Here is a 26,665-nt window from a genome sequence, read left to right as displayed (position 1 = left end):
TTCCGGCAGTGTTACCAAACCAATCTTTGAATATGTAATTAATTTTGTTTTTCATTATTCACATGCGCAAGCGCATGGATGGTCTTGATGATCCTCTATAGCTTTTTATGGATTATGTTAAAATTTGAATTTATTATTATCACTTAACAAAAACGCGCAGCACTGCTCCTTCACACTTCTACTACGGTAAAGACATGAGTAAACAACTATTTTTGCTTCGCTCAACTCAGTATACACGTTCGTGCCTTCAAACGTGGACGTGGTGTTGCGCAAAAATCTTCAGATTTTCAAGGGTAGAATTTAAACGGAATCAATAGAAGATCAATTAATTTGAATTGAGCCATTGAAAAAAAAAAAAAAAATACTAAAAACATAACATTCACTGTTATCCCAATCATATGTGCTGTGATCAGTATCTAAGAACATTCAAAATGTGTTGAACGTTGCTCTTGAAAAGTGACGCCGAATGCGAGGAGCAGACGAAAGGTGAGTCATGGTTTCTTGGAAGACGCTATCGTTATTTGCATCGGTTCTGGGAAGACGTTATCATAATTTACAAAACGTGTGTCAACGCGTTTGTCTGACTTTATGATCGAGCTTATTTTGGATTCAGTAATTCACATACGTGTTCCAATCAAATGAAGTAAATTTCGATTTGGTTTTAAAATGAACGTGTTTGGAAATGAAGCATTTTTTTTGGTATTCGATCCATCTACGAAAATCAAAATCAAATTATTCGCTCTACAGCATTGCCTTGGCGTTCTCGATTGCGAGATTCCTACTCGAAACTAAGTGTCCAAAGGCTTGATTGTTGAGGCAATTGCAAACCTCTTTTTACACCTTAGCTTCCATCCACCCCGGGATTCGAACTGACGACCTTTGGATTGTGAGTCCAACTGCCTACCAGCGACTCCACCGAGGCAGGACCCAGGGAGACGACTCCTACACCTGGACTGAGCTAACGACCTAACCTTTTTAGGTTAATCCAACATTTACTTCCCGTCCGACGGAAGGCGTGATCAGACAATTCTCGTCTCGAAAAAACCAGCGATAGTTATATCTAGCTTACTAAGTCCGTGCCCCAACCCGCACGGCCATCTCGCCGCTATGAAAACTGTACGATCAAAGCCAATATAGCTCTATGTGTTCCGTACATTGTATACTGTATTTACTGCGATACGATATACGAGATACGTAAAGCTACATTGGCTTTGATAGTCCAGTTATCACAGCGGCGAGTTGGCCGTGCGGGATGGGGCGCGGACTTAGTAAGCTAGATAACTATCGCTGGTTTGATATTTTTTTGGGATTACATATATTTTTTCCTAGCGTCTGCCAGATGTAAATTTACATTTTACCTTTTTAGATGAAATTTAACCATGATTTGTTTTACTGTGTAGGAATTGATCCCGAAAAGATAGAGGATGTTTTTTGGAGTTAACTTTTTTCGGCAAAATTTAAAAACATGTTCAAAAAATTATCCTGTATCTTTTCGGGATCAATTTCTAGCGCTTAGCGATGTTCTACAAAGTTGTTCCCCGGATCAAAACCTGTAAGAAATCTCTCAGATGATAAAATTTAACCGGGTTGAGGAAAACTTTCTTTAAGACGAGTTAAAAAGTGAAAAATAAATCAATTAAATTTATTGAAATTCCATTCTAACTTCAGATCAAAACTGGAGCAACTAAACCCTTATCAAATAAGCTCAAATTTACAGGCTAGCTTCTGGGGTCATAGTACTTAAAAATTCCAGTTGATGCAAACGAATTTGAATAGGGTAGAGGACCCAGTTTTCGCCCTGCTTCAGTTTTCGCCCACCTACTGGTTCTTATTAGTATTTAACTAACATATACCATTTTTTGGTTGAGTTAATTATGCAGATATACATATTTATCTTTAATTTTATCTTTATCTTTATATTTAACACTAATTGAAACTTTACTAATGGATTTCTGTTGTTTAACAAGTTTTTATAAGCTCTTGAAAAATAGCCTCTTTGCAGCCGCCATATTTTTGTCAAATTCGACTACAGCACAATTTGTCCGAAAAAAAAAAATTAAATCTATTATTCAGTGCTTCACTGCATATCTGAATTTGAAGAAAATCTAATGATTTCCTTGTTTAAACAGTTTAACAATGATGTTTTCAATAAATTAAAGTGGGCGATTTCTGGGTCCTCTACCCTACTTTTGTCGTTTTCGTATATCCGTGAACCACGCTAATACACACACATCATTCCCATGTTCACTTAATCGTTCGCTGTGAGTTGTGGATTGCCTGCTTCTCTTCTGATGGTTCGGCTGAGGGTGCATGCTTATTAATTTCTCGTCACTCCATACCTTTAGTGACGAGATGGGAGCAAGGGCGTCTATACGAAGTGTCCCTACACCCGCTACAAATTTCCGGTGCTTGGGAAGGGAAGAGGGAAACCATTTTGATCTATGCGCCCGTATTTGTAGCACTAAAATTCGTGCAAAAAAACTTATGCATGTGGGTGTACAGATTACGGAGTAAAAGATGATCGAATTGTTCACCTAGCGCTCACATTCGATTCCAGGACCAAGTTGCCTGCGGGTATGGAGATCATACATACATACATACTAATCTAATTTAATCCAACACAAACGCAGCCAGTCCGATGAAAGCATGCTGGAAAGTCTTGTGATTAGATTACGCCCCAAGCACTTTTCTTGTCATTATTAATAATTGCAGTACATCCGAGAACACCCGAAAATGTATTGCAAAAATTAAAACGGCCAGCCCTACTACGTTGTGTTTACCGCAGAGATCACATTTCACAGAATCAACAGGGGACTGACACAAAAAAAAAATGAAAATTAGCATAAAAAACAGGACTGCGCGTCCCCTCAGGTACCGCAATAATCGGAGATCATACATACATACTAGAGTGTTTCAACCAAAACAAAAAGTTCTCAGATTACGTAAAACCGAGGTTCACCTTGTAGAGGATACCCATAGGGACTCCCATGCCAAATATCAGCCCATTTGGTTGAGAATTGGTCTGTCCCCAGCGAGTTGAAATTTACATGGAAATTACTATGGTTTTTTTTTATTTTCATTCAATCGATCCTACAGGTCAGGCGACAACACGAATTCACCCGAAATAAAGACAGGTGTGTAGGGGATGGTCCAATGAACACATTCCAGAAGGAATTAGGATTGTCCATTCAGTCCCCAAGGTGCGCATTGGATCGACGGCCGGTGTCTCCAGAAACACGAATCACCCTTCAAAAGCATCACATTGTCCTTAGTATGCTATGACGGCTTGGTGAAAACCACGACTCCACATGTCAGACGGTGAACACGTGGAGAGGCGTTGCGTTGCGTCTGGTACTGGTCCCAATTCTTCATGACTCGAAATCATTTGCGCAGCAAAAGTGCCTCCTCAGCTAAATACTTGATATTTCCACAGCTACACACCGGAAACACAACTGGCAGACCGATTCTACTTCGTATTTTCAATCATTTCGGTGGGACCCACTATCGCCTAGGGATGCCACTATGTCTCCGAATCCATCTTCTGCTCCCGTTTTCGAACGGAGTTGGACCTCAATTCACGTAAAAGGGCAGTCATGATGCTGCTGACCACAATACTTCTATTTATGTGCACATAACAGCGATAGCGAGTTGAATCTTTTTCTAAATCTAGTGCCAAAACGGTTCCCACTGGCGCTACGTAGAACACACGGAATTATCTTTTTGAGCTTTTACTTCACTCTTAAGACACGGCTGAATTTCCCTCCGCTAAAAAATCTTCTCCTTTTGAAAACACAAGTTCATTTGGGTGTACTCCTCCTCTTCGGAGAATATTCGGTACGCGGGGGACCACGAAACGGCCGTAACCGACGACTTTGAATAAAGAAAGCTTTATTATTTTTGACTGAAAATTTATTTTTTCCTCCGAAAATGAAGCGAGCGAAATGTTTAACCAATGCTTGAAAAGGGATCTATCACTGAACGGGACTGCTCGATATTCGATAGAACTTTCTGTCAGCGATCATTTCCCAAAACGATATTTGATCGCTGACACACAACGCCTATTATGACCGTCATTGCTTGGCGACGGTCGATGAACGTAAACACGAAGACGAAACGAACGAAAAATGAGCACCACTCAAGAAGCCGCCCGAACGAGACAACGTGCTCTTTCTCTTTCTCTCGTTTTTGTCTCTCTCTTCCTAGTGTATGCTGCGTGGTGACAGAAATCATATGATTGCTATCATTGTCCTCTTCCGGATATGAAGACCGTTAGGCTTCGAGATAAAAGCCCCGTTACGGTAGCGTGAGAAAACCGGGGCTAGGTCTCGGTAGCCCTTAGGTGGTTCTCCACCCCGAGACTAGGTAGCGCAGCCCTGATAAGGCTGCCTACCGAAAAAGAGGATCGCGAATGGCAAGAAGGCTAGAAATCCGGAACAAACGGCAGAAGCCCATAGAATAGCAGACCACCGATTGGCGACTCGGCTCTTGGAACTGCAGGTCTTTAAATTTCTAGGGTTTCGAATTCGCCTTAGCGAAGGAGTTGCAACCTCGCAACTTCGATGTTGTGGCACTGCAGGAGGTGTGCTTGGAGGAGGAGCAGGTGCTCGACTGGCCAGGTCGGCAGACCAATTCCCGTTTTTATCTGAGCGGCGGCAAGGACAAGAAGCTGGGTACCGGCTTTATCGTGCGGGGCAAGATGCAGGATCGCGTGTTCGGCTTCACGGCGATCAGCGAGCGGATGTGTAAGTTGAGGATAAGAGGCCGTTTCTTCAACTACAGCATCATCAACGTGCACTGCCCCCACGAAGAAAAGACCGATGATGAGAAGGAAGCATTCTACGCGACGCTGGAGGAGGTGTACGACGGCTGTCCGCGGCAGGATGTAAAGATCATCATTGGGGACATGAACGCTCGGTTCGTGTGGTGCATTGGAACCAAGATCAACAAACACACCTATACGATATCATCTTGGTAAGCCAACGTAGCGGGGGGAGATAAACCATTGTAGCAGTGGATAGGCAGACGTGTACGGAAAGCGAGAGAAGGCAGACGTGCGGCGGAGAGCCGTCGTGGATTAGAGGTGGAATAAAGAGTTTAGCTATCACAAATTGGCGACTGTGGATGGGTTGCGGAATACACCACGCGACTGGTAAGATTTTGTTCTTTATCGTTGAACGTTTTTTCTTCCAGCGTCAAATTCTGCGGGGCGGAGCCCCTCCGTATGCTTTGACCTGTTACACACACACACAGTGATGCCAAACGGGTCCGGCACCGGAAGGAGTGGTCGAAGAGAGTGAAAACTCACACGCCGTGGCTTCGAGCCGGGAAAATTGGTCAAAGGCCTTGGGCCGGCGACGAGACTTCGAGTCAGAAACGAAAAGACTGGACTCGGAATCGAGTAGAGGCTTCGAGCCAGGTTACAACAAAGGCCCTGAGCCAGGTGTTGGAAAGGCCTAGAGCCAGGGAAAGTTGGTTAAATCCACAAAGAAAAAAAAGAAGAAGAAAGAAATTGAGCTGAGTTGTCAAAACAACAGGCCACCCAGGCTGACAGACATTTCTCTGTAACAGCATTCGGAAAAGTCTGCGATTAAAAGTTCTATCGACAGCTTGGCAACCCAGCCAACTGTCAAGCTGAAAACAGACAACGAAACGAGAACCAGACGTAAACATTGTGTAATCGAAACAATTTTGTGTTGTTACAGATAATACATGATTTCGAGTTACCAGAAGGCTTACTGAAACAAGGGTTTCGGGTAAAATCAGACTGACCGGACGAAAGCAGAAAAAAGCGAAGTCAACTGAGTGCGCTGTCAACTAGTGGAGAGCGATATCGATTAGCCCAGGTAATTTTTACAGTCTGACGAATGTATGAGAAAAAGCTGAGAAAGTTGTGTTTTCAGCAAGCACCATGGACAAGTTTGACATACCGCCGTTTAAGTTCAAACAAATGCCGCCAAATGAAGTGCGCGAGGAGTGGACTCGCTACAAACGAAACTTCGAGTACATGGCTCTGGCGAACGCAGTGACGAATAAGACCAGGCTGAAGCATATCTTCCTCGCCCGAGCTGGAGTCGACGTCCAAGACGTGTTCAGCAGCATTCCAGACGCTGACGTCGAAGAGCGCCTGGGCGTCGACCCGTTCAGAATCGCTATCAACAAGCTGGACGAGTACTTCGCACCTAAGCAACACGAAGCCTACCAGAGATTCTTGTTCTGGTCACAACAAATGAAGGACGGAGAATCACTGGACAAGTTTATGCTGCGCGCTATGGACTTGGCTTCGAAGTGTAACTTCGGGAATACCCTACAGGAAGCACGAGACATAAGCGTAATCGACAAAGTCATCCAAATGGCCCCTGACGACCTGCGCGAAAAGCTTCTGCAGAAGGAGCACCTGAGCGTTGATTCGGTGACCAAGACCGTTAACGCTTATCAGTCCGTCAAATTCCAAGCGGGACAGATGGCAGGTCACTCGAACCAGCCCAAACCGTTTCAAGAGGTGAACGTGGTGAACAATGACGCGGCCGGCGCGGTCGGCGAATGCTCGCGGTGCGGCTATCCAGGTCATTTCCACTACGATGAAAGATGTCCGGCGCGGGACCGGACCTGCAAGGTCTGCGGAAATGTTGGCCATTTTGGAATCAAATGCCGTTCGAGAAAAGCTCGAAAGCGCAAGTTCAATGGACCAACTGGACAACGGAAGCGAGTGAAGTTCGAGCGGGTGCGAGCGGTGGACACCGAGGAAGAAGGTAAAAGCACTGATTTTATTTTCACGATCGGTGATGGTGATGAGCTCATCTGGGTGACACTTGGAGGCATCGTCGTACAAATGCTGATCGACTCGGGCTGCGAGAAAAACATTGTTGACAGCGGAACGTGGGACAAGTTGAAAAACCAAGGAGTTTTAGTATCGGACATGCGCACGGACTCCCGAGTAAACTTCCGGGCATACGGACACACGGATCCCCTAAAGGTCAGCCGGGTATTCGAGGCATCCATCGCGGTGGGGGACAACGGTGAACGTGCCAAGACGATGGCAACTTTCTACGTAGTGGAGGGCGGTCAACAACCTTTATTGGGCCGCGCCACAGCGAAAGTGTTGGGTGTTCTGGTGTTGGGATTACCTAGCACTCGTCCCCCGGAGCTGTACCAGATGAGCTGCGAGCAAAAGCGGCCGTTTCCAAAAATAAAAGGCGTCAAGGTAGTCATACCAATTGACCCGACGGTATCACCCGTCGCGCAACATGCCCGACGCCCACCCCTGGCGTTGCTTGATAAAATTGAATGTAAGATTGATTCTTTGCTGGCCTCGGACATTATTGAACCTGTTGAAGAGTACAGTCCGTGGGTGTCGCCGCTGGTTGCCGTGCTGAAGGACAACGGAGAGATTCGACTCTGCGTAGACATGCGAAGAGCTAATCTCGCAATCAAGCGCGAGTCGCATCTGATGCCCACATTCGAAGATTTTCTTCCAAGGCTGAAGGAAGCACGCGTGTTCAGCCGTCTGGACATCAAAGATGCCTTCCATCAGCTGGAGCTGGACGAGTCATGCCGTCAAATTACGACGTTCATCTCTCACAAGGGGATGTTCCGATACAAACGGTTGGTGTTCGGACTTTCGAATGCATCTGAGGTTTTCCAAAAGATCGTGGAACAGATGTTGGCAGGATGTCCGAATGCCTTGAACTACATTGACGACATTTTGGTCTACGGCAAGAATGAGGAGGAACACGACGCGGCGTTGGCGAAGGTGATGGACAAACTGAAGGCGAAAAATGTGCTGCTCAACCACAAGAAGTGCGTTTTCAGGGTATCCGAGGTTGTGTTCTTGGGTCACCACATTTCAGGAACGGGTATTCGGCCAGCAGAGGAGAAATTAAGCGCGTTGAAATCGTTTCGAGCCCCCCAGACCGTCGAAGAGCTCCGGAGTTTTCTGGGCCTCGTTACGTACGTGGGCCGTTTCCTTCCGGATCTGGCCACAGCTACGGCTGCTTTAAGAAAGCTCACGCACGCAGGCGAGAAGTTCCGCTGGGAGCAGGAACACGAAAATGCCTTCCAGAAGGTGAAGCGGTTGATTTGTGATCTGAAGACGTTGCGATACTTTGACAACAAGCTACGAACCCGTGTGATCGCTGACGCATCTCCCGTGGGACTGGGAGCAGTACTTGTTCAATTCACGGACTACAGAAATGACTCGGAGGTGCGGGTGATCGGTTACGCTAGTAAAAGCCTCAGTCCAACCGAAAAGAGGTACTGCCAAACGGAGAAAGAAGCCCTCGCATTAGTGTGGGCAGTTGAGCGTTTTTCGGTGTACTTGCTTGGACGTCATTTCGAACTAGAAACGGATCACAAGCCGTTGGAGATTATTTTCTCTCCCAGTTCGAGTCCGTGCCCTAGAATCGAGCGTTGGGTCCTGAGGCTGCAAGCATACCGGTTTGCAGTTAAGTATCGGAAGGGCAGCAGTAACATCGCAGATCCGTTCTCGAGGCTGTGCACGCTGGATGAAGGCGTGGACTTCGACAGCGACAGTAAGTTTCTGGTGTTGGCAATCGCTGAGTCAGCAGCTATCGATACGAACGAACTGGAGAGAGCCTCACAGGGAGATGGAGAGCTGGCAGCAGTCCGCGAGTGCGTCCGTAGCGGCGTATGGAACCAACCTGATGCTAAGCCGTACGAGAGATTCCAGGGGGAGCTCGGCGTGCTGGGAGAATCACTGCTGGTTCGAGGGTCAAAGCTAGTTGTTCCGCGGGCGTTGCGACCGAGGATGCTCGACCTCGGACATGAAGGTCATCCGGGAGAGACAGTCATGAAGCGTCGGCTAAGAGATAGGGTGTGGTGGCCTAACATGGACGGTGACATCGTTAAACACGTAACAGGTTGCGAGGGATGCAGACTGATCGGCCTGCCGAGTAAGCCCGAACCGATGTGCCGCAGGGAGCTTCCGACGAAACCATGGGTGGACGTCGCAATCGACTTCCTGGGTCCGTTGCCATCTGGAGAATACCTGCTAGTGATCGTGGATTATTACAGCCGGTATAAGGAGATCGAGGTAATGAAGCACATAACCGCTGAGGAAACTACGAAACGGCTGCACAGGATATTCACTCGTCTGGGTTTTCCGGTCACTATCACTCTGGACAATGGCAGACAATTTGTGAGCACACATTTCGATCATTACTGCAAGCAACATGGAATATCACTGAACTACTCAACTCCTTACTGGCCACAAGAGAACGGCCTCGTCGAGCGCCAGAATCGATCCCTGATCAAGCGATTGCAGATCAGCCACGCGTTGGGACGCGACTGGAAAGAGGATTTGGCGGGCTATTTGTTGATGTACTACACGACTCCACACTCAACAACGGGGAAGACGCCGACTGAGCTGTGCTACGGCAGAACCATCAGATCGAAAATTCCCAGCTTGATCGACGTGGAGTCGACTCCCAATGACGAGGACTTCCGGGAAAGGGACCGTTTGCTGAAACAAAAAGGGAAAGAATTGGAGGACAAGAAACGCCACGCCAGACCATCTGATCTACAACCGGGAGACACAGTCCTAATAAAAAATGTACTTCCGGGCAACAAGCTGACAACGGCCTACAGTCCAAAGGAACATGTCGTTTTGAGCAAGGAGGGCGGTCGCGTCACCGTGCAAGACAAGGAGTCACGGAAGGTATACAAACGGAACGTAACACATTTGAAGCGAGTGCCAGTCGAGGCACCGAGCGAATCTTCGGTGGCGGGAAGTGTGGAAGCGCCCCAGGAAGATCCAGTGCCCCCAGTCGAACTCAGACCATCACCGATAGCGGAGGAAGCTCAAGCAGATAATCATTTCAGGAACCGACGCGAAGTGAAACGACCAACTAGATTCAGGGACTACATTGTTTCTCACCTAGTTGACGATTAGAGTCTAGAAAGAAAAGGAGATGTGGTGCATTGGAACCAAGATCAACAAACACACCTATACGATATCATCTTGGTAAGCCAACGTAGCGGGGGGAGATAAACCATTGTAGCAGTGGATAGGCAGACGTGTACGGAAAGCGAGAGAAGGCAGACGTGCGGCGGAGAGCCGTCGTGGATTAGAGGTGGAATAAAGAGTTTAGCTATCACAGTTCGGAAGGGAGGAAATGTTTCGACCGACAATAGGCCCAGAAAGTCTACATGCGGTCACGAACGACAACGGCCAACGCTGCATCGACTTCGCAGCCTCCCGTGGAATGGTGGTCAGGAGCACCTACTTTCCTCGCAAGGACATCCACAAAGCCACCTAGACATCACCTGACCAACGGACGAAAACGCAAATCGACCACGTCCTGATCGACGGCCGATTCTTCTCGGACGTAACGCACGTGCGCACCTTTCGCGGTGCGAATATTGACTCGGACCACTACCTAGTTGGAGTTGACATGCGCTCAAAGCTGTCGACGGTGTACAACCAACGCCGAAGCCGGCGGGCCCCTCCGTTCAACACCGCGTGTCTCCAGAACGGGGAAGTGGCCCACAGTTACGCGCAGCAGCTGGAAGCGAATCTGCCAGGTGAGGAGGAACTTGGCGCAGCCTCGCTCGAAGATGGTTGGAGCCGTATTCGCTCAGCCATCGGCAGTGCAGCGGAAGCCACACTGGGTAGTGCGATCCGAGTCAGTCGGAATGATTGGTACGACGACGAGTGCCAACAGATTACCGCCGAGAAGAAAGCAGCTTACGACAAGAAGCTGCACAAGGCGACGAGAGGGAACGTGGAACGATACAGGCAGGCTCGGAATCGGCAGGTCGCGGTCTTCAAGCTTAAGAAGCGCCAGCAGGAAGACCGGGATTGCGCAGAAATGGAGCAGCTATTCCGAGCTAACGAAACGCGGAAGTTTTACGAGAAGGTGAACCGGTCCCGCAAAGGCTTCGTGCCGCGAGCCGACGTGTGCAGGGACAGTGGTGGAAACCTGATCGTAAACAAGAGCGAGGTGTTGGACAGGTGGAAGCAGTACTTCAACGAGCACCTCAACGGCGATGAAGCGAACGGAGACGGCGATGGAGTCAACCTTGGAGCGCCCGCAGCTGATGAACAGTTCCCAGTGCCTGATCTGGAGACGGTGAAGAGGGAGATCAGGAAGCTGAAGAACAACAGAGCTGCCGGAAAGGATCGGTTACCCGGTGAGCTCTTCAAATATGGAGGAGAGAAACTAGCGAGGGCGCTTCACTGCGTGATTTCCAAGATCTGGGAGGAGGAGAAGCTACCGGAGGAATGGATGGATGGTGTCGTGTGCCCCATCTACAAAAAGGGCGATAAGCTGGACTGCGGCAACTACCGCGGCATTACTCTTATCAACGCGGCCTACAAAATCCTCTCCCAGATCCTCTGCCGTCAGCTGTCACCCCATGCAAGGAGGTTCGTGGGGCCCTACCAAGCGGGCTTCACTGGCGCGCGCGCCACCACGGACCAAATATTTTGTCTCCGACAGATCCTCGAGAAATGTCGTGAGTACAACGTGCCCACACATCACATCTTCATCGACCTCAAGGCGGCCTATGATACAGTCGACCGCGAGCAGCTATGGCAGATTATGCACGAGAACGGATTCCCGGATAAACTGACTCGGCTGATCAAGGCTACCTTGGATGGTGTGATGTGTCACGTGCGTGTTTCGGGGGAATTAGCGGAACCCTTTGGATCACGCCGAGGGCTGCGGCAAGGTGATGGCTTATCCTGTGCGCTGTTCAACATCGTCCTTGAGGGCATTATTCGAAGGGCGGGCATCGAAACGAGTGGCACGATTATGAACAAGTCCTACCAGTTGCTTGCTTTTGCCGATGACATCGACATTGTGGCAAGAAACCTGGAGACGGTGATGGACGTCTACACCCGACTGAAGGTACAAGCAAGGCGTGTAGGACTTGGCATGAATACGACGAAGACGAAGTACATGAGAGGAAGGGGTTCGAAGGATGTCGGCCCCCCAAGTCTCACCCCTCTAACTGTGGATGGTGATGAGTTGGAGGAGGTGAGCGAGTTCGTGTACTTGGGATCGCTGGTAACCGCCGACAACGACACCAGCAAAGAGATCCGGACTCGTATTTTTGCTGGGAATCGTGCGTACTTCGGATTACGGAAAACTCTCACTTCGGATCGAGTGCAACGCCGCACGAAGCTGACGATGTACAGAACACTGATCAGACCGGTAGTCCTCTATGGCCACGAGACCTGGACGATGCGGCAGGAGGACGAACGTGCCCTTGGAGTTTTCGAACGGAAGGTGCTACGAACGATCTACGGTGGAGTGCAGGTGTCTGACGGAGTGTGGCGACGACGCATGAACCACGAACTGCACGCGTTTTTTGAAGAACCGACCATCGCCACCCAGGCGAAGATCGGGAGGCTCAGGTGGGCCGGCCATGTCGCCCGAATGGACGAAAGCCAGCCTGTCAGACTGCTATTTGACCGCGCTGAACCAGCTGGCGGAACAGGCAGAAGAGCAGGGAAACCGCGCGCACGGTGGGGAGATCAAGTGAATGGTGATATCCGGAAGATCTGTAACCTGGGAAATTGGAGAGTAGCAGCACAAGACCGAGAAAGATGGAAGCGTCTTCTTGCTACAGCACGCGTACCTGGTGCGCTATGCTGATTGGTATGGTATGTATGCTATCATTGGAGAGATGATCGGAATCTCGGTAGAATGTCAAACGACCGCTCTCCAAGCGATATTTCTCCTGGAGTGAAGTCAATGATTGTGTGAGTGACTCTGCGTAGCACTCATTCCTTTGTGTGTGAAACGAACGAAAGTAGAATGTAAAAATCAAGTTGTCGTGGTGAGGACGATTGGAGTGTTCTGTCAGCTATCACAAACAAAGTCGAAATTTCGCAAGCCCTGTGTTTAACCATTCAATTGCGCGACCTACTTCGATTTTTTCGAAAAAGCTTCGTGCCTTGTTGTCACTTTTCATATGAAAGAAGTTTCAATCTTGTCGTGTTATATAACTTGACACACCCTGAAAATTGATGTAAGTCTACCGTAAACATTTTCAAATGGGTCCTAAACTGAAGCCTAAATTTGTGATATCATTGTTCACAAGGATAAAGCTTATTTTTCTGAGTACAATAACCCTTTTTTTGACCGCAAATATTTAAAATGGATTTTTTTAAACAATTAAAAAAAAATAACTTCGCACTCCTTCTTGACAGAAAGGCCCTACTTGACAGCTCGTTCCAAGGGAACCATAGTTGATCCATCGAAAAATGTTGTCTTGTCAATTTATTTATTTTTGCATTAAAATGAAAAAAAAAAAGTTATCAGAACTGGTTTCTAAACTTGTTTTTACCGTTGTACATAAAAAATTACATAGGGCTTTAGGACCGAATTATAACTCGGAACTCCGGCAACAAAATTCAACCAAACGGGATAATGCACTGAATGGTCAACCAAACAAAACGTGTTTGTTATTGTTTACATTGTGTGCTCTAGTTTTTGTTTATTCAAGGTCAAACATTAAAACGTGTTTTTCTCGGAACGTCAAAAAGCGCGACAGCGTCGACTTACTACCAAACGTTTGGTTTGATAGCAAGTGTGAGTCCTTTGACCAACCAACGGGGTACAAACTAAAAAAGTGTCAAAAGAATAAGTGACCAACCACCGGGGGTTGAGTGTATTCATAACTAAATTTGATGAATATATAAATTAATCCATCGATTTTGAGCAATTTTTCTGAAGAAAATCCTGCAAATGACCCCGCAAATTGTCGGGAAAGAGCCTTTCTTTCATTGTGCCAAATATCAGACCTGCCAATTTGTTTATCTTAAGTTTGTTCAAGGAAACACACCGAGAAGAGTAGCATAATGCCTGGTTTTGGGAGCAGTTTCAAAGAACGAAAATGTATTTTTACGGGTTAAACTTCATTAAAAATTCAAATGCAAAATTCCAGGTTCTGTTATGTGCAATCAAGTTCATATTTGGGATTTAGGCTCAGTAAGCCCACCGGAACAAGCTCCTAACTGCCCCTTCAAAAACTATTTTTAAGTACATTTTAAGGCCGTTGCAAATATGTTTTCAAAGTTTATGTCGCCCCTCCCCCTTCAAAATGGTCCGAAAAATTTGGGAGCAATTTTTTTCAAAAAACTCCATAAGGAAATATAAGTCTAACCAACTGAAAATAATTTAAAATGCATTTTCCAGCGTTTAAAATCATATTTAGCATGTCTGGGATCGATTGAAAATATTTGGAATTTTTGTGGAATTCCGTTGTGCAGTACCGCAAAAAGTTTACTTTTCGGCGAAAAAAAAAAAAAATCGTCAATGCTTAGATATTTTGAAAACTAATGATTGTAAAACAACCAGGCAAGTGTGAATAGTAGTTTATGCAACAAGTTGCAAAAAGAGAATTTTTTCAGCACGAGTCGTACATTTATCCAACGAGGTTCACCGAGTTGGATAAATACGAAGAGTGCTGAAAAAATCAAGTTTTGCAACGAGTTCCATACAACATTTTTTGCAATTCCGAAAAACACCCATTGAGTGAAATTTTAAGTCAAATTTTCATGTATTTTGTCAATAAATCGTTTAAATCAAAAAAATGTTGAAAAGTGTTACTTTTCGAAACAAGTGCTGAAAAGTTCAACTTTTCAGCACCCATTTCAGTGCTGAAAAGTAGAACTTTTCAGCATTTATTTTGAAAAGTGTTGCTATTCGATTCTGTTATTTTTGGTACAGAAAAGTAGGCTATTTCGTCGTTCGAGAATGACAGGAAAAGTAAGTAGTTTCACGACGGAATTGCAAAAATAATTTTAAAACATTTCTTGCATTCAAATGTGAATACCAGGGATTTCAATTTTCATATTTTTTAATTTTTTTGACTCCCCCTCGACTCTGGCCAGAGTAGAGGGACATAAACTTCAAAAAATATTTGCAACGGCCTAACATCCATACAATTTAACCGTGTAATGGAAGGCGAAAAGTGCCAAATGAACAACTTTGAGAATTACATATTTCAATTGTTTAGAATTCTTCATAAAAATATTAATTAAGATCAAAAGATAAAGACACTAATTATGTATAAATTATTTTGTCTTGATTTCAGGGTAAACAAAGAAACTACACCATTTGGTGACGAATGACCACATTTCGGATAAAGTCACCTTATTTCAATAAACAATAAACATCTGTACATTGCATTGGTATAACATAACTTATAACTTCTATAAGTGCAAGTCATGTTTAATTGCTTATTATTTCAGATATAAAAAAGACATGGATGACAACGATGATAAAACCAGCGATTATGTTTCCTTAGAAAAAGCCATCAAATTGTGGCCAAAATGTTGCTCGGAAGAAAATCAATGGCTACCATCGGCTGCAGGTTGGTTCTACGGAGAATATCGCAGTTTTCGTCAAGATTTGTGTCAAAATGCAACTGTTTGGAATTATTCCGAGTACTGTGAACGTGTCGCTTTCCATTACTACAGCATCGCATGCTTCTACAATGACTTGTTTCGCCAATACGGTGCCGATTTGGGATGCGTTCGGAAGTGGTTGATCAATTGTTTGGAAAAACTTAATGAAGATACGACAACCGAGCTTTCTAAAGAGTCATTTGTTCTCAAAACGGACGCCGAGCAATGCTTGGCAAAGGTAAATCAGCTTTTTCACCAATTAAAAAGTCAAAAAATCACCGCTCAAAAACAGACACAGTTAGGTCTTGATTATGATAGTTCAACTATAAATAGCTTTATTCAAAAAGAAAAAAATCAGCTTCATTGTGTAAACGTCTTGAAAGTAATCAACAAACTAGAAAACGAATTATCACTACCTAAGAATAAACACATAATAACTACAATAGATCAGTGCTCTTGTTTAGCAGAAATTTACAAAATAGCAAACCGATCAGACTTGAGCGATTACTATAACAGTGCAATGCAAAAGTATGTGGAAAAAATTGATAATAGAATTACGCCATCCGTTGTTGATGAGCGAGATAATATTGATAAAACAATTGCTAGTGAAGTTAAAGATTATAAAAGTACTGTCAAACAAATCGTATCATATTTAGAAGAAAGTTACTGCAAGCCACTCAGCTCATTTGAAATTGCTTACATCGAAAAAAAGTATCTAGATTTGTGTACAGATTTTTGGCATTCAGAGGTATCGGCATATTTGAAAAAACTAACAGATGACAAAAATACTGTTGTCATTCGAAATATTTTTGCAAGTCTAGATTCGATCACGAACCTTGAAACTATTCCTCACACGTTTATTGAATCAGAATATTTGAATCTTTTGAAATTGCTTAAACTAAGTGAGGATGACGAAAAGAAGCTCGCACAATGGTTTAAACAGCAATGCTTGACATGTGTTGTTGAGTTCAGTGCATTGGCTGAACTAGAATTGCGTTTTATCGAAAACTTTGTAGACTTTTTGAGCTTGACAACCAATTTAAAGGCAGTGATTGTTGGGCTAGAGCTGGAGTTCTTTTTACGAGATGAAATAACGCTGCAAGATTTGTTGGTAAATGTTTCGAACCTGGATGTCGATGCGTACGGAGAAGGGTTGTCCCTGTTGCAAGCATCAGCTCAATGTTTCGAAGAGCCTTATGATATGTTTATGCTGGATAGATTCAAACATGCTATTAGCGGATTTATACAACCAGTGATGTTAAACATAAAAATGATTGATGGTCGGTTGGTTGCCGAAGTGACAGGAACGGTTATTGTTCTTAGTAAACAACAAAAAGCATTGGAAAGTCAATTGAAGGCAAATTCAAAAATAGAAGAAGTACGGTTTGTGGCTGCACAAGTCCTGCACATTGATTCAAGCTTTGATGATGCCATATGGAAAGGCAAGAATATAGTTGTATTGGCAAAAACCATTAAAGTTCATGAAAGTATCAAGTGGGATGTTTCAGGAAAAGATAATGGTCATGAATACACTAAAAAGGCAGCTGAGGAAAGGGACGGATCAGATGGATTTGCTGGCGAAAGTGGCGGCAATGTTTTGGTTCTTTGCAAGCGTTTTGATAGGCCAGAATCCTTTACTCTGCTGTCTAATGGAGGTATGGGAAGTGCAGGTCAAGATGGTGGCGATGGAAAGGATGGGCCCGATGGGAAGGGCATAGAGAAAAAGGATCTGCACGCAAAGTATGAAATATTGAAAGGATTCCTATATTATATTGGCAATTTTGTGTCTCATATTGAAAAAGAATGTTCAGTTCCACCTTTAGAATGGAGATCTGCTAACAATGACATTTACGTTAAAGCCCTGACTGATGCCGGAAATGAGGTAGTTTTTTCGTATTGTAGATTATCATTTGATACAATGATACAGTGTTATTTTATCTATAAAGGATCTCCGGGTAAACCAGGAACACAAGCAGGAAAAGGTGGATTGGGTGGTGAAGGAGGATTTGGAGGGCACATAGAAATAGAAAATTACGAAGACGGCTATTCCTGCTTCCAAGTAGCACAGCAAGTTGAGAAAGGACCCGATGGGCAAACTGGTCAAGGAGGATTGAGTGGAAAACATGGAAAAAATGGTTGGGATATGTCGTTTATGGATTATGACTTGTGGCTTAATCCCAAATACTATGGTGAGGATTACAAGAGTACTTGTACTGCAACTTGTTACACTGAAAATTCAAGTGAAAGGGTAGTGTGTCCATACAATGGTAATAAGTTTGTTGGCATAACCGTGAGTAAGCTTGATCATCCATCGCAAGAAAGATTCAGAAACGAAAATACGAAAAAAAATCAAGAAAGACAACACCACGCAAGAGCTGTGAGCAAAAAAACAATATCAAAGGGCAATATTCTGAAAAAATATGCCGAACTGTTCGATCACTCAGTGGAATCTACATTGCAAAGTCTGCATTCTGACTTGGATCGTACGAAACAGCGTGCGCAGGAAGCTTTTTTGGAGGATCAGGTGCAGCAATCTAAAATTAACACCGATATTAAAGTTGAACGCAACTTCCAGTACAACAAGCTGAAAACTCATTTGGGATACATTGAGCCACTTAATTTTAACGAAACGGTGATGAATTTTGATGCATTTTTAAAGCAAATAAGGAACAGCCAAACCCCAACCGAATGGGCCCAATTAGACGACATGGAGGTGTCATTTGATCAAGTTCAGATCGTATTTTCGGAATTTAGGCGATTTCAGAATAACACTGCAGAAACAGAAGCATTGGGAAGAATAGAACAAGTCTTAATGAAAAAGTGTCAGTATGCAGTTCTACAAGTGATTGCAAATCAAATTAAAACAATAAGTTCAAACGCTACCCAAGTATTGCCTTCAGCTGACTATGCCGCCAAATATCTCATTGAATGTAGTAGCATCGATTCACCGAAATTAACGCATGAAAAATTTGGGACTCTAGAGAATTGTTTGAATAGAAACGAGCAACATGATAATATTGTTGACTATGCATTGAATGAATCGCATTGCGGTAAAAGTGAGATATTGATGCATTCAATTAGGCGATTTTTTCAAGATGTAGCTCCAAAAACAAGCATTGAGACGTATTACAAAGATTACAAAGTCTGGATGGATGAGGCAACACGATCAAATAAAAAATTGTTGATTCAGTTTGTAAGGGAACTATCCAAGCCAGTACATGCAGAGTTATCTGAGCATTGGCAGCGTAGCTTTCGAGACGTGGGTCTTAAAAGCCAATTTGAATTTATTGTTCAACAAAGCGACGACCTAACAGATCTCTACAAACGTTACATAAATAATTGTGTAGATATGTTCGATTGTAGACGATGCCTATCCGATGATTCATTCATGCAAGAGTTTATAGTAAATTTAAAAGCAAAGGGCGTTTGTTTTCGTGAATTGTTGGCGTATGCTTTCAACGTAAATCTTAGAGTGTATGAACAAAATGAGGACAGAGAATATGTTTTATTCGACAACCATAATCCACAATCGAGCTGTGCTGTGCATTTTTTGTTTAAAGATGAGACATTTATTAATCTCACTATCGACAGTGCCGGTTTGGAATTAGATGAGCAAAGAATCAAAGAAGGTGATCAGTTTGCAAACATTATGAGGGAAATAAAACTGCTGAAAGATGAGACGCAGGTATATCAATATTTAATAGAGCAAATATTCCTAAAGCACCCATATCCCATGGCAAACCGTGGGAAAGTTGTCAATCAAGATGTGATAAACGATTACATCAGTAGAATTGTTGTATATTTTTCGGAAAGTGATCAATACTTGTTAAAGAAACGATTAGGCAAGGTGATTTCAGCGTACGAAAAAAACGGAGGGCAAATTCTGGCCACACTGTTGGATCGTTTTCTGTGCGAAGGTAGATATGTTACCTGCCAGGAGATGTGTTGCATTTTAAACTATATTTTGAAGTCAAGTATTTGTGAGAGCTTGGAAGGAAATCATTTTGTTTGGATATTTGCTGCGTATCGCCAACGAGATTGGATAGCCGAAACATTGCTACTACAATTAGAGGCATATTTCAAAAGGCAAATTAAGAACAAATCTGTTTGGCGAAAATATTTGCAAAACACCAAACAGAGGAACGTTATTTTTTGGCTTAGCATCAAACTAACTTCGGGTCAATCAAACACCTTGATAACAGAACATATTGTGGACAATATACTGAAACTGCTGAGTGAAATACCAAATGAAGCAGTCAGCGTACTAGAATTAAATTTAACCGAGTGGGTTTTTGCTCTCAAAGAAAAATACTGGACATACAAGCTGTCCCAGCTCATTTCTTGGGGTGAGCTTCCTGAGAAAATATCTCTTTGTTCGTATTATGTGCATTCAATGGAGGATACTTACGGCCAACTTTTAGTAGAAAAACTGTTTGATCACAAACTAATGAAATTGTTCAGTGTCGGAGAAATATGTTATGTATTACAGAAGTTCTACAGTGATGAGTGGAATTTAAATGAAGATGTATTTAAATATATGGAATGCTACGACGTGTCTAAGTGGATTGAATCAATGCAGAAAAAATTCTTAACGACATATGGAGAAAGAAACATTGTTCAACTTTTAACACTGACAAAATGCAACAAAAATGTATCAAATAATCTTCAAAAGATTCAGGAATTTGTAAGAAGGATAAGGCAGCAGTCAGAAATGGCATTTCAAGGAATACAAAATAGCAGTACCGAAAATTTACTAGAAAATGCGATAAAAAATTGGATACAACAATATGAGCTTAGAAAAGATGTACAATCAGACACAGATAACCTACTGGATGTCCTTGCTGTGATTGTTCGAGCAATTCAAATACAGAAAAGAATCACGTTGAGAGATACACAACTGTTGACTATATTGACGATGTTGTCAAACAATCAGAGTACGTTGACCCAAGTTTCCACCGGCGAGGGTAAATCGCTTATCGTTGTATCAGTAGCAATTGTCAAATCACTGCTAAAGGGAGAGAAAGTTGATATAATTACTAGTTCATCGGTGCTAGCAAAGCGAGATGCAGAAGCAAATCGTGATATTTTTAACTTGTTTGGAATCAATGTGTCCCACAATTGCAGCGAAGATGCTGAAAAGCGCCGAATGGTTTATTCCGGAAATCCGGTTGTCTATGGAGATCTGGCCAATTTTCAGCGGGATTACTTGTTGGATAGGTTCTATCAGAAACAGATTTTAGGTGATCGCAACTTTCAAAACGTCATCGTCGACGAGGTTGATAGCATGTTACTGGACAAAGGAAACAACATGCTTTACTTATCCCATAATTTGGCTGATTTTGATAAGCTGGAGTCGGTGTACATTTTTATCTGGCAGTGGATAAATAGACCTGCACGAGACTATGCAGATTTAAAGCATGCCTTCGATGCAGATGCGATTAAGGAAGCAATAATGTGGAACATTCATGGAATGATTAAGCCGGAAGATATTGAAAAGTTGGACTCAAAGTTGAGCGATGGGGACAAACGTATAATCTGGGAGAGATTAGTGGAGGCTGGGCTTGTGGAATACAACAGCAAGTTATGTGTGAAGGAAATTGATAAGCAAGTTGTAAAAGATTTACTAAAACCTGAGTTTGAAAGATACGCTGACAGAATGAACTATTTAATTCAAGAATGTATCGAAAGGGAAAAGCATATTCACATCCCGAATCATTTAGTATCCTTTGTAGAGCAACATTTGGATTCATGGATAACGAGTGCCATAACGGCTTTTTACATGCAACCGGGACGAGACTACGTAGTAGACGTCGATCGAAGTGGTACACGTGCGGAGTTGAATCCAAACATTATCATTCTAGATCGTGATACTGGAACAGATCAAGCCAGTTCGCAGTGGGAAGCAGCATTGCATCAATTTCTCCAGATTAAACATGGCTGTAAAGTTTCTCTTCAAAGTTTGAAGGCCGTTTTTATATCCAACGTTTCATATCTTAAGAAATACAAATATCTGTACGGTTTAACGGGTACTCTCGGATCGCAGAGGGAACGTTCTCTACTAGAGGAACTGTACAACGTTGATTTCGTTACAATCCCAACTGCAAAGTGCAAACAGTTTAGCGAAATTCAGCCTATACTTTGCAATAGTCAGAATGAGTGGGTGAAAAGAATTGTTGAGGAAGCAGTTAAACAAACAGAGGAAAAAGGGCGCTCAGTTCTCATAATTTGTGAAACGGTTAACGAAGTTGAGAATCTACACACGGCATTCGGGGGTAAAACTGTTCCAAACATTTTCACATACACGAGGGACTATGAGGAGTTCGATAATGGTACGGATGAGAAAAAATTAGATTCTGGAAAAATTATCATTGCAACGAATCTTGCTGGTCGTGGAACGGATGTCAAAATAACGGAGAAATTACGCAGCGCTGGCGGTTTGCATGTTTGTCTAACTTTTCTACCAAGCAACATTCGAATTGAGCAGCAAGCTTTCGGTCGGGCAGCACGATGTGGAGATCTGGGTTCAGGGCAACTCATTCTCTTGGATTTGCAGGGACAGCAGTACAACAATGCACGAGTGATGGAACTTAAAAAACAACGAGATGCAGAAGAACTACAGCGTATTTCAGACGTGAAAACTTATTATGAGACTCACATCCGTGTTGAAGAAAATCTGTTCGATGAATTTAAGCAATGTTACGAGAGTTTGCAGCAAAAACTCAGCGAAACCTTGCATGAGCAAAATGTCGTTGATACAATAGTTAAAGGAACGAAACGTGTGTTCAACATAGATTCACAATCATTGACAAATAAACTTGAGGAGCTTCTGTTACATAGTTGTCTGGACAAGTGGGTGTTTTGGTTGGATAAACACAACAAACAAATAGGAAAAGAAAACAGCAAAATTAAAAGTTCACTTCAGAATTTCTTAAAACAATTAGTGCTATTAAGATGTGATAAACTTAAAGATCTCCCAAAGTGGGTGGAAGGCAATCCACCACGAACAATCAAGCTTGGAAAATTTCTTATGAAAAACAACGAAATAGAACTAGCCAAGCAGCTCTTTGATACAGTCATAGGACAGGAACCGCACTTCTCAGAGGCTGCTCATTACTATAAGGCCTATGCTCTGGCTAAACAATCGATCGATTCTGAATCGACAAAACGAGATTTCAAGCGCGAACTGAGCGAAGCTTCAAGACTGTTTAGTGAACGTCAAATCAATGCCATTCGTGCTGGAAGCATTGTTGGAAACATTAAAAAAGATAATTCTGCAGGTGTGTTACAGATTGACGCGTTCGAGGAGCAGCAAAAAAGTTTTTGCGAAATTTATCAAACATTTGCCCAGTCTATTGACGATATTTTGAATCACGAAATTACTCCACAAAAAATCATGAACGATGCAATCAGTGAAGATGCTGCGGAGAAACTTATAAGTAAATTATGTGAAAAGGGTGTTTTGAAAGGAACGAGGATTGCGAAGAATTTAGACCTGGACAAGCTGAGCCCAATAGCAAAAAGCTATGGCATTCCATTGAATTCTTTTGAGAGCTTCTTGACTCAGCGTAGAGGGTCTTCAATTGACTTGAACAATTTCACCAAAGAGTTGAAAAATTCAGTACCACTCGCAAGTCGGGAACGTTTTTGGAAAGCTTTGGTTAAGCAAGGTGCTCTTGTCGATGAAAAACAGTATGCCTTTGTCGAACAGGAAGCTTTTAACCAAATAGAGACATCCAAAAAAAACGAACTTGAACCAATCGCTCCATTAATTGATGCAAATGATTTTGTATTGTATCCGGAGTTCATAGAAGAACAGAAAAACTGCGCGAAAATTTTTCTTAAGACCGAATTTAAGAAAATCGTTGGTACGACTTTGTATGTTGCAATGAAACAGAAAGGCTCATTTACTACGAATAAAAAAGCTTCTTTCCGTGCGATAAAAGGAAAACCTGTAGTTTTTGAACACTTTGACTCACTAAAAAGAGGAGATTTCTCTCACATAGGAATAACCGAGAGTGAATGTTTGATAGTGCTGACACAGTTGATTGAGGCCAGAATCATTCAAGAAAGCGCTCAAAGTGATATTTTTGTAGCTGGTGAATATTTTAATGCATTCAGACAGCTCAAGTTATCCGCATGTCCCATTTATGAAGATGCTGTAATAGCTTTATTGGCAACTACATTCACGTATCGAATAGCTTTACAGGCAATTACTGAGGAACATCAAGCTAGCCGAATTAACCTCCAGGTTCGACCCCACCACAGTTTGCTTGCAGAACTTTTGGAACAAAGAATTGTGAAACCTGTTACTGCAGCAAGTCGTAAAGCTTGGGACAAAATACAACAACGCCGGGCACTTGAACATTTTAGTTCCGTTTATGGGAATTCCGGTATTGAGTTTTCCGTTGAAATTTATTCCACGCTTAATAGCATAGAGAACATCATAACGGAAGTTTTGAGTGAGTTAAAGATTACTGCGAAAGGAACGACTCAGCATGTTCTAGATACTTTAGATCGCTGCAAAGGATCACTCAGAGCATTGAAGGTACCGGAGGGTCAACTAATATCACTGGTGGCTTTTTTCAGTGAGGGCCAATTTTCCAACGCAGAGGAAATTTATTTATTTTCTATCAACGGTATGGACCATCTTTTAAAGTTAGGAGAAAAGAAGTGGACATGGGAGATGATTCGTAATACAATCACAGTGATTGCACTGGGAGTAGCTCAAATAGCTTTGGGGGCAGTTATAGAGTTGTACTCAGTGGGCCTTATGACCCACGTAGGAGGAGCTTGCATCAGCGAAGGAGTCAACGACATCTTTTTCGCCGCCGGTGCCCTAAAGTCGGGTTATTTCAGTTGGAAGGAATACCGAGAGCAAAAGCTACAAAGTTTAAAAATGACAATTTTATCAGCTGGCATTGGTGCATACCTTTCTCGAGGAGTCAAAGTGTCCCGGTACGGTTACAAACTCGCTGGTCCACATTTGCAAGCCACTGGGAAGAAAATAGCAGCCACCTGTGGCAAAGAGCTTATTAAAGAGGTAGGTCGAGGAGTCATCGTGAAGGAAGTTGCGAAGCGAATCGCATTGAAAACCATCCACGGAATAGCGTTTGGAATGGCGAATGCAAGTGTAGACTATTTGATGGAGAACTACCTGCGTACACTGTGCAGTGTGCTGGCCGCAAAGTTTTTTGAAGTTATTGAAACTTCAACAGCGTATCAAAGCGTTACTGCCACTTTGAATGAAGTATTCACGAAACTTGGGCAACAAGAAGCTAAAGAAGTGGTTTCTGTGGTGACCAAAGAAGTTTTCTCCGGAAAAGGACAGATAGAAGAGCTCACTTCTACACTCCGTTCCTTTGCTGGCGGAGTGTTACAGGGTTTAGGTGCCGCCATGAAAAAGCGCAGTATGACGGACAATCCGTTGGAGCTTCCAATGCAGGCAATAGGCAAAGCGTTGACTTTTTTGGAGTATACTGAACACATAATTAAAATGACTACTCTTACCGAAGTGTCAATATTGCAGTTGAACTATAAGCTAAATAAAGAATTTAAGAAACGGCTTAAGAAAGGAAACCTTGCTTCTTTAGAGCATAATGCTGATCTTGAGTTAGAGTGCAGCAGGTTCACTGATGATGCAATAGCCAATTGGAAGCAGCTGCTTCGGCAGCAAGCCGAACAGATCATCGAACAGCATTTCGTTGCTCCAGTACTTAAGAAGGGTGTCAACTGTTTAGTTATATATGCTGGCAAGCAAATCCAGCGGAAGTATCAGACATACAAGGAAAATAAATATTCTAAATGTTTTGAAGAGTTGAAGGAGCAACACCAAGAAGAGCTAGCTAAAATCGGTAATCGAGATGATGCTGCACAGGCTGCAGAAAACCTCAAGGAGCAGTACCACAAAGATCTCGTAAAATTGATGAAGAAGACCTGCAATCCTAAGCTATTTGCAGATATTTTGCGTGAAAATGTACCGATGGATATAACGTGCGTCGGAGCATGCTCAATTGCTATAGCACAAATATTAAAATCTAAGGGTATCGAAAATCCTTCATTTACCATTGTTGTTGAAACTGACGATGGTCTAAGACAAGAATTTTCATCAAACCCTAATGGAGAGAAGGGGGCTATAATTCCGTTGATTCTTGAAAATGGACACTTCCAGACTTTGGGAGATTCTATAACAGGTACCACAAACAACAACTGCTTGTGTACAGCTGTGCTGGGAAGTTTCGGCGTGCTAGGAGACGTGTCTGAGGAACAATTGCGTGATCAGATTGCTAACACAGTTCAAACTGACCCGCGTATAATGAACCACATTCAGCAAGGATGGCACAAATTTCCTTTAACTCGTGGTGCTTTTGGGGGACGAAGAGATGTACCGAGTGGTATATATGACGATTTAGATTCTGCCGATATAGATGACATGGATGAAGAAAAAGAGAATAAAAAAGAAAAACACTGTAATGTAAACAAATCAAATACAACAAATGAAGATACAATATTTACAAAAACAATCGCAAAAGATGCAACGAAAGATAATGTTAAAGATGCCAAGAACCCAGACAAAATTAAACAAATATACATAAAAAATAAAATAGAACATACAAAAACAGAAAAATCGCCTGAAGATCATATCTATCGGCGTTTTTTGGATACATTAAAGTATGCAGCAACTGAATGTGCCGTTTCGGTATATACCAAAATAGACATTGAATTACTTACCAATAAGACAGAAAAAGTTGTATACAAAGATATAAAAAGCAGCGAACTAGGTGATAAAAATATCGATGCTGCACACGTTGTGGCTGCACCACAAGGAGAAAATAGCGAACCTTTGAAGAAGCATCCCGAAGCAGACTATGTGCTTGCTAAAAGCAAAGGACATACACATCTAGTTAATTTTAGATTCAACAGAGGTCCAGTAGGAAAAGCAATTGACACCTTACAACGCGACGAGCTAAACAAATATGAGCTACAAAAAATTAATATGGAGAAGCCAACGGAAGAAAATAAACGCACAATAGCTCAGTTTAAACAGCAATTTTTAGCTGTGTTGGAAATTCAGGAAAAAAATCCAAAAGCATCTCAATATGAAAAAGATGCCATCAAAACGGCTAGACAGAAAATTGAAAATTATGAACCAAAAGAAATATTCAAAACAATTAAAAACACATATAACCAAAGCTTAAAAGAAATGAAAGAGTTCAAACCTGATAACAATAAATATACCATGGAAAAATGAATGAGTAGCGTAACTTATGTTACTTCTTACAGTATTGTCAT

General features: G+C 42.9%; 3 protein-coding genes across 4 annotated transcripts; all 3 read left to right on the top strand.

Moving 5' to 3' along the window:
• Nucleotides 1–227: 227 nt before the first annotated feature.
• LOC128093463 (uncharacterized) lies at nt 228–26,625 on the top strand. The gene is made up of 3 exons (XM_052710331.1): nt 228–486; nt 15,064–15,160; nt 15,221–26,625. The coding sequence occupies exon 3, from the start codon at nt 15,234–15,236 to the stop codon at nt 26,622–26,624; it is 11,391 nt and encodes a 3,796-aa protein (XP_052566291.1). The 5' UTR covers nt 228–486; nt 15,064–15,160; nt 15,221–15,233; the 3' UTR covers nt 26,625.
• On the top strand, nt 1,519–5,230 carry LOC120417383 (uncharacterized). Its single transcript, XM_039579401.1, has 3 exons — nt 1,519–1,552; nt 4,533–4,971; nt 5,191–5,230. The coding sequence occupies exons 1-3, from the start codon at nt 1,519–1,521 to the stop codon at nt 5,228–5,230; spliced, it is 513 nt and encodes a 170-aa protein (XP_039435335.1).
• On the top strand, nt 4,926–10,108 carry LOC120417415 (uncharacterized protein K02A2.6-like). 2 transcript variants are annotated; one of them, XM_052710333.1, is made up of 2 exons: nt 4,926–5,149; nt 5,703–10,108. In XM_052710333.1, the coding sequence occupies exon 2, from the start codon at nt 5,909–5,911 to the stop codon at nt 9,905–9,907; it is 3,999 nt and encodes a 1,332-aa protein (XP_052566293.1). In that variant the 5' UTR covers nt 4,926–5,149; nt 5,703–5,908; the 3' UTR covers nt 9,908–10,108. The 2 variants fall into 2 exon arrangements, with proteins under 2 accessions (XP_052566293.1, XP_052566292.1); XM_052710332.1 differs by having other exon boundaries at nt 4,926–5,843; nt 5,901–10,108.
• Nucleotides 26,626–26,665: the final 40 nt, after the last annotated feature.

Source organism: Culex pipiens, chromosome 3, assembly GCF_016801865.2.
Source record: "Culex pipiens pallens isolate TS chromosome 3, TS_CPP_V2, whole genome shotgun sequence".
Classification (NCBI taxonomy): Eukaryota; Metazoa; Arthropoda; class Insecta; order Diptera; family Culicidae; genus Culex; species Culex pipiens.
The sequence above is the reverse complement of the archived record's forward strand: the minus strand, read 5'-3'. Positions and strand labels throughout refer to the sequence as shown.

Excerpts from the sequence above, each read along its gene's own strand:
- LOC120417383 (XM_039579401.1), top strand. The coding sequence starts at position 1,519 with ATGTTCTACAAAGTTGTTCCCCGGATCAAAACCT. Across the intron at positions 1,553-4,532 it reads TGTTCCCCGGATCAAAACCT|CGAAGGAGTTGCAACCTCGC; the intron begins GTAAGAAATCTC and ends AATTCGCCTTAG. Across the intron at positions 4,972-5,190 it reads ACCTATACGATATCATCTTG|CGTCAAATTCTGCGGGGCGG; the intron begins GTAAGCCAACGT and ends TTTTTCTTCCAG.
- LOC128093463 (XM_052710331.1), top strand. The coding sequence starts at position 15,234 with ATGGATGACAACGATGATAAAACCAGCGATTATGTTTCCTTAGAAAAA.
- LOC120417415 (XM_052710333.1), top strand. The coding sequence starts at position 5,909 with ATGGACAAGTTTGACATACCGCCGTTTAAGTTCAAACAAATGCCGCCA.